The sequence below is a fragment of the Musa acuminata genome, chromosome BXJ3-6, assembly GCF_036884655.1.
Source record: "Musa acuminata AAA Group cultivar baxijiao chromosome BXJ3-6, Cavendish_Baxijiao_AAA, whole genome shotgun sequence".
Classification (NCBI taxonomy): domain Eukaryota; kingdom Viridiplantae; phylum Streptophyta; class Magnoliopsida; order Zingiberales; family Musaceae; genus Musa; species Musa acuminata.
This window is the reverse complement of record NC_088354.1, coordinates 31,910,768-31,918,627: the sequence shown is the minus strand read 5'-3', so window position 1 is coordinate 31,918,627 and position 7,860 is coordinate 31,910,768. Positions and strand designations below refer to the sequence as shown.

Here is a 7,860-nt window from a genome sequence, read left to right as displayed (position 1 = left end):
TTTCCATGATGGTACAGTTCATCCTCTCTACAATTGCATTATGTTGAGGTGTACCAGGAACTGTCATTAAATAATCATGTATACTTGCCACCATTATCTGATCTTATGTATTTCAATTATATTTCTGTCTCTCTTTCAACCCTAGCATGAAACTCTTTGAAGACATTAATAACCTGATCTTTGGTCTTCAAAGCAAGCATAGACCCAAACTTTCCTGAAAAAATCATCTATAAAAGTGATAAAATAAAGTGCACCACTTATACTAAGAACATCAACAGATCCACTAGGAGTTTTTGTCCTCAAAGGACCACATACATTTGTATAAACACGGTATAAGGCATGCATTTTTCTAGACAAAGTAGGACTAGCAAATGAAACTCTATGTTGTTTACCATACAAACAATCAATACAAGGGTTCAGATGTATACCTCTGAGGTCTGGCAATACCTCTCTCTTGGAAAAAGCTTGCAGCCCCTTCTCGCTCATGTGTCCTAGTCGCCTATGCCACAACTCCATGTTGAAGTCTTTTTCTGTAGTATTTAACTGCTCACCATAATCTTTAACATGCAACCTGTACAAAGTATGACATTTCTTTCCATTAGCTATAATAAGAGAACCCTTACTGAGCTTCTATTGCCCTCTGTGAAATCTACTATCATAGTCTTCATCATCTAGCCTTCCAATTGAAATTAAATTCAGCCTCAAGTCAACCATATGCCTCACATCCTTAAGCACCAACTTGCAGCCAAGGTTGGTCTTTAAATGGATATCACCCATGCCAATGATGTCTGCTGTGTCATAGTTGCCCATCTTGACAACACTAAAATTTTTAGACCTGTATGTAGCAAAAAACTTCCTCTATGGTGTAGCATAATAAGAAGTACCTGTATCAATCACCCACTCAAGATCCTGACACACACAAGAAAAAATATCATCAAAAGGAGATAAAATCAAATAATCACCACTCTGCACTGTAGTTGTGATATTATCTTTTGACTCTATAGACTTTACTTCTTTTCTCTTTTTCTTGCTCTTCTTAGGTTGTTTACATTGGTTCTTGTAATGTCCTTTCTCATCACAGTTATAGCAAACAATATCTTTTCTTGATCTTGACTTGCTCTTACTCATGTGTGAACTGCTTCTAGACTTTGACATTCCTTTGTTATCTAAGATAAGTGCCTGTGAACCATTCTGAGATGTTGCTGAACTCTTTCTTCTCAACTCCTCATTCAGCAAACTGCTTATTACTTGACTCATAGTGACAACACCATCTGGCGCAGAATTGCTAAGGGAAACCACCAGTGTTTCCCAACTTTCTAGTAATGAACTGAGAAGTAACAATGCCTACAACTCATCCTCAAGAGACATTTTCATAGAGGATAATTGGTTAGTAATACTCTGCATTTCATTCAAATACTCAACAATAGAAGCACCCTCTCTATATTTTATGTTCATAAGTTTTCTGATCAAAAAAGTTTTGTTGCCAGTTGTTTTTTCTTTCATAGAGACTTTCCAACTTTTTCCAAAGAGAATATGCAGAAATTTCAGTAGAAACATTGTGAAAGACATTATCATCAAGCCACTGTCGAATAAACCAAATTGTTTTTTGATCTAACCTCTTCCACTCATCATCTGTCATAGTTGTGGGTTTTGCATTATCCCCCTGCAAAGGTTCATATAAATCTTTGCAATACAAGAGATCTTCCATTCTTGGTTTCCATATCATCCAATTGTTTCCATTCAAACTAATCATGCAAGAAACATTACTGGCCTCCATGTTCAAATACAAAATTAAATCACCATAATTCTGCTCTAATACCAGTTGATGGGATATAAAGTGGAATAACCTTTGTATATAAACAAGTACTAGAAGACCATAATACACAGTGGAATTAAATGAAATCACAATCCAATAGAACACCAAGATATACGTGGAAAAACCCCTTCAATATAACGAGTAAAAACCATGAGGTAAACTAGAGATAATCCACTATAATAATAATGAATATACAAATCTCAATCTCTTGCCCAAAACCCTAGCAACAATCACAAGAGAATAACTAGGATACATGGATTACGTCACTGTGCTCAATATGTAAATCCTCCCTAATTCTCCCTAAGTAATCATAGTAAGAATCTACTGTAGATTTGATCTAACCTGATATGATAACACTGTTGGATGATTGAGAATAGTCTCTCTGCATTGTTCTTGTTTTCTTCCCTTTCTTTCTCCTTGGATTTCTGTCTTTTTTTCCTCATTTTTGTTGCTGCAAGGATCACCACGTTACTGTAGTTTTTCTCTAAAAAACGCAACCACCTGCTTCTCAAAACGTAGCCACCACACCCCCCTTATATTGATCTAGGGTTAGGTCAAAAGGGTACGGATTGTGGGCTAATAAAGCCCACTATAGGCTGAACCCATTATGGGCTGTCAGCCTAACAACTGGTATCAGAGCTGTGCCATGACAATCCAGGTTACAAAGGTGTATTGCTCTCTCCACCATAGAAGTAAAATATATTGGGGCTAAAATAAAAAAATTATGTGGTGCATTGTGACAGTCAGAGTGCCATCCATTTGTGTAAGAACCCAATATTTTATTCTAAGTCAAAGCATATAGATATCAGATACCATTGGATTCAAAATATATTTAAAGAGAATCAGTTGCAGTTTCAAAAAATACACACACAACGTAGTAAACATATTGACAAAAACTTTACCAAAAGAAAGACAGGAGATATGTCAATAACTGGTCAGTATGAAATCATCTTAGAGAATAGAAATATCAGTTTTTTTGGGCAAGTAAGAAATCAGACATCTGATTTTTCAGGTTTCTCACATGCTGCAAACCCTCTTTCAGGTACTGTATATTCCATTTCAACTGTTACAATTAGCTCACACCATCAATTTGACACCAATCAGAAATCAGAAGCAAGTCTCAGCCTTCATGTATCATGTGATGTATTCATCCAGAAAGGGGTGATGAAGAAGGTCAGAACTGGTGATGCTATTCTACACATATGGCATTCTTCATGATCCAAAAGCACATGAAATCTTTCAAAAGATTCTTCAAGCAGGCGCTACATTCTTGTACATCTTAGCTGGAAGGATACCAGTTCTACAGTTCAGTGTACTGATCATAGCTTGACCTTCATGGATTCTATACCATCAGACAGACTTCCATGAGCTGAACTTACCAGTTCAGAATGGATTGATGCCATTGCGCTCTGTGGGAGTCTCATTAGGGATGGAATTCATCGGTAATGTATTCTGGAGATCATTGTGCCATGCAATCGGTAACTGTTGCCAAACATCTAGTCAGCGGAGCAAATGGAAACATAAGCATGCAAGTTCTGCAGAGAAATGAATTCAGATTTACCTGAGACATGTTAGAGATCTGTGAGAGGGAGGCCTGCAGCAGATCCCCTGAACTGGGAGCACTGTAGAACATTTCAGGTTGAGTGATTCTTTGAAATGTCGATCCATATAACTGAGGTTGGAAACTGCTCATTCCTGGACCAATTGCAGGAACAGCCGAACCTCCATAGCATGAATGGATCTAAAAGGACAGGATGCGACAAACATTAGAAAGAATCTTTCAGACACATTGCAAGTTTGCGAGCTTCCATGATTCATGTTTCGCTTACATCTCCAGAAAGAATTTGCTCAAGATCAAAGTTCAGTTCTGGATTGACCGCTGCAAGTTTCATCGAGAGGAACTGCGAATTCCAACGAGGTAAAATATATTCAAACAAGGATTAGTAACAGCAGATAGAAGAAAGGAGATGAGTGATTTCCTCTGAATTCAGAGAGCAAAAGCTGAATGATTCAGGAGATACCTCAACCTGGCGTTGCAATGACTGCACGTAGTTGATTATCTCATCAAGCATCATGGCCTTGCCATTTATCTGAAACATCAGAACGAAGCAGTTGACTACAAGTAACATTATAGGAAGAAAGACGGGTGTCTTTCCAAAGAATCAATTACCTTGCTGCATCCTGGAACAAGATCTTGAAGAAGTTTCATTCGTTCACTAATCTTTTCCCTCCTAATCTGCAGATTAAGCAAGTTGAACTAAGAGGAACTGAGAACGACAATGCAGAAACATGTTTCAGAAGAGGAGACCTACTCTTTCTGCAAGGCTGTGACTATTGGTTGCCTGGCCTCGCTTGGCCCTGACATGAATGTAATCATCCTTAGAAGCTGGACTTTGATTGTTGCTGCCTAGTCTCACTTCATTCTTCCGCTTCTTTTCGTCGTTCGCTGTTGGATGCTTGGAAGAAGACTTAAGTGAAACATCATACTGTTCTTCAGCCTTGACATTCTGATAGAATTCAAGAGGGAGATAAGAAGCGGTAAGTAAACTTCGAGAGTTAATATGTAGCCAGTTATATACAGAGAAGAGAAATAGAAATCAGCTTACTTGAGCTCTATCCTCTGGAGATTGGGAAGGTAACGCACCACATTCGGCTTGACCTTTCCTCTTGTTCCCCTTGATGTTAGTCTCGATGCTGTGCTTGGAAATTACAGCTTTATGTGGAGGGAAGGGAGCACTTCCAAGCTGGTATCTTTCAGATAAACAAGAAGCACTCATGCCACCAGCAACCAAACCGTTTGTTTCTTGGTCTTGAGGTAAGCTAATGTTGTAGGAATAATCAAGGGGATCCCAAGTGTTCCTTGAGGACTCTTCGGCAACTCTTGCAGCAGCACTATGAGCCATCAAAGCAGATTTCGTCGATCTTCCAACAACATCCTCAGATTGTTTAGCTGAATACATTAGAGAACAACCGGAATTCTCTCCTGCTGGGGAAGAAACTACTCGATATGAAGACTTCAAGTTCAAGGCAAATACTGTGGGAAACACAAGTAGCTTTTTCTTTAGCTAAAGAGTTGGATGAATGCTGACTGATAATTTCTTGCAGGACTCAACAAGGAACAATTGCCCTTGACAGCTTTACATCAAGAGGTAAAAAAGCAAAAGTAGCTCCTCAGCAGAAGAATCCTAGACACAACAAATAGGAAAGAGGAAGCACATGTCAAGTCATGAAATCTACCATACACCAGCTGGATTACTTAATGGCCATAAGATCACAACATATATTCTATTTCAGTTTGCCACAAGCCAGAAAGCTAAACTTTTATCAGAGTATAAAGGAGACATACAGCAGATTTCTCTGGCCACTAAGTGATCTGTATATTGGTAAGAAAGCAATGCTTCCTCCTTTCTTTCTTTCCTTTTTTTTTGTTTGTCTCTCTAATTTCAAGTTCTTCAACATAATTTCAAGCATTCGTAACCATTTATCATGAATTTTTAACCAGACAAGCAATCTAAGTTAATACTTCCACTTGAACCAAAAGGTGATTTTTAACTAGGAAAAAAGAAGAGGTCTCTCTAAGGTTTAGAAATGATCATAAGGGAAAACATAATAATGACATGTAGTAAAATTCTCACAACATTTAATGCTTCTTTTTTTCTTTTGGCTCAAGTGAAACACCACTGAGGCATCAACCCCTTTTCCTTTTGAAGAAGACAGACCTGAATAACTAAACTGGATTTGTGAAAGGGACAGTAGCAAATAATTTTGAAACTTACCTGCAACTAGAAAAGGACAGTAGAGGAAGTCTTTGACTATTTCCTACCAAGGGATCTGTATGGAAACAGTCATCAAAGAATCAATTCTGCTGAATTCCTAAAGAAACTATTGTTTGATAGATAGTTATCTCAAAAACTACCAAAATCCTGCAGATGAAAAAGTGAATATGACTGGAAACAGAAGCTTACCTGTATAAGCATCAGAGGAAATGTCTTCGACCACCAAAGAAATGGAAGATGTGGTCTCTGCCAAAGCTTATGAATACCCCAACCTTTAAATCCTATGACCACATACTTCATCCAGTGGACATCCTAACTAGTTTCAATCCGACTGCCTTATGCTAAGCAAACAAGGCTGGATTTTGCTGTGAGGGTGAGAGACTGGGTGCTCATGAAGATGAAAGGACATGAAGCAGCATAAAACAGGAACTGAGGATAGCTGCAAGTTACCAACAAGCAGGAACAGGGTGAAAAGATAAAAGAGTGGTGCTTGGCACACTCCAGAGAGGTGAAGTGCTTTTGTTAAAGAGGGGAGGTTAACCACTGCCAACTGCTCTCAGTAATTTATGCTTTCCAAAAGCCAATGTTAAATTAATCCAAGCTGAGGCATCCAAGATCTTATAGCATGCATTAGGTGGTTCGAAAGTGAGACTGTGAGAGAGCTTATCCTACTGTATCTTATTATTATTCTATTGCTTTTCAGGGAGCAAGGTGCTTCTCTTCCACACCAAGCTTTCAAGGAGAAATCTTCTACTGACACACTGCCAACCATTTCCACACTCATTGTTCCAACTGCCAGCCCACATAACCTTTTTCTTCTCTCCTTTTACCTGAAACACATGGAATCTTATGATCTTTTTACCTTCTTGTCTGGAGTCTGGAGGAGTTTGCCTGGAATTGGATGTTGGAACATAGTCAAAGGAAAGATATCAGACAGTCAACCAGATGTACCATCTCAAACCCATGAGCTCTGTTCATATCTCAGCAGTCACACAACACTTGGGAAGTACACAAGATTCATGGATGGCAAAAGTTTGGAATTTGAATGATGACTAGAAACAAAAGAGGCTCAAGGAGTGTGGAGGCATGTCGAGAATGTAAAGAAGCAGATCCAAGAACTCATAAATATTTTGATCATCATTTGTGGCACAAAGGCTTAATGACATGGTTCCTTGGCATGTCAATGGAGAGATCATTATGAAAATGGTTTGGATGATGCGTTCAACTTCGTGATGAAGGACATGCATCATGGCCTGTGTCGGTGCCAGTTTAGTTTTGTCAGGATCAACAGTGCAGCCCTAGAAAATAAATGTTCACGGCACCAAGACAAGTAGAAAAGGCTCACTATAGGAATGCTTGAATGCAGGTAAACAGTTCAGTGTTTATGTCATCTAATCTTGACCGATCAATGCAAGGAAAGGGACTTGACAGTTCTCGCCCAGGTGAACATGTTGGATACTGTGAGCCAACACTATGACAACTTCCAAAGTTCTGAATCACTTGTTTGGGTTGATATATATTTGTCCACCTTTCGAGAGGGTTGGATTCCTTTTCAGCTTGAGATCCCTTCCATCCCTGATTATGACAAATAGTTGGGGTCATTTTTCTCATCCCAGACACTTTAATCTGCTCAATTTTGGAATTCATCTGGAAGAGCATCTTCTGAATCACCATTGTTTCTCAAGTCCAACACATCCATATGTATGAACAATGTAATGTGAGACTAAGTTCAACTGCTCCCATCTTGATTTCTAGTACTAGAAAAGTTGGGTAAGAAACAATCTAAATTTTCTCACTTGGTCCTGTACTCCGGTGATTCCAACTAAAGCTTCTCAAACATCTCAGAACATAGTGACATGAAACTATGAGCTGCTCAAACGAGTTGTGGGCTGTGCAAGGAGCCATAATAGCTCTCATATGATCACATTTTGGCTAACAAAACGAAATTTTTATTTAAATGGGAGGGAGATTAAGGGGACATGTGGAAGGTTAAGAATTCACCAAAAATCTTAGATTTGTAGGTGTGGAAAGTAGTTGCTTATGCTCCAGGTCCTTTTAATCTTGTGATCTTCTCAAAGAATGCTTCTCCTGTTATGTAATATTGCTTGTTGATGTCTCAGAGCTTCCCTCTATGTCTAAACTCAACAGTGATATTGCAGGTGGTGGAATAGTCTTCAAGTATTACCCAAATGAATGCAAATGCTGTCTAAATTCTATAACATAATGCCATCCTTTTTGGTTTGCAGCTGCAGCTCATCATTCTTCCAT

At 38.7% G+C, this 7,860-nt stretch overlaps 1 protein-coding gene across 4 annotated transcripts; it reads right to left on the bottom strand.

The window, feature by feature from the left end:
- Positions 1–2,674: 2,674 nt before the first annotated feature.
- On the bottom strand, positions 2,675–6,079 carry LOC135640949 (transcription factor bHLH49-like). Of its 4 annotated transcripts, XM_065155831.1 has the most exons (10): positions 5,782–6,078; positions 5,593–5,647; positions 4,423–5,001; positions 4,129–4,323; positions 3,987–4,052; positions 3,838–3,906; positions 3,646–3,717; positions 3,378–3,557; positions 3,196–3,298; positions 2,676–3,099 (listed from the first exon to the last, which is right to left on the bottom strand). In XM_065155831.1, the coding sequence occupies exons 3-9, from the start codon at positions 4,774–4,776 to the stop codon at positions 3,200–3,202; spliced, it is 1,035 nt and encodes a 344-aa protein (XP_065011903.1). In that variant the 5' UTR covers positions 4,777–5,001; positions 5,593–5,647; positions 5,782–6,078; the 3' UTR covers positions 2,676–3,099; positions 3,196–3,199. The 4 variants fall into 4 exon arrangements, with proteins under 4 accessions (XP_065011906.1, XP_065011903.1, XP_065011905.1 ...); XM_065155834.1 differs by having other exon boundaries at positions 2,675–3,298; positions 5,782–6,079; XM_065155833.1 differs by having other exon boundaries at positions 2,676–3,298; positions 4,423–4,802.
- Positions 6,080–7,860: the final 1,781 nt, after the last annotated feature.

Excerpts from the sequence above, each read along its gene's own strand:
- LOC135640949 (XM_065155834.1), bottom strand. The coding sequence starts at position 4,776 with ATGTATTCAGCTAAACAATCTGAGGATGTTGTTGGAAGATCGACGAAA. Across the intron at positions 4,053-4,128 it reads GTCACAGCCTTGCAGAAAGA|ATTAGGAGGGAAAAGATTAG; the intron begins GTAGGTCTCCTC and ends CTTAATCTGCAG. Across the intron at positions 3,299-3,377 it reads AGATCTCTAACATGTCTCAG|TTACCGATTGCATGGCACAA; the intron begins GTAAATCTGAAT and ends GTTTGGCAACAG.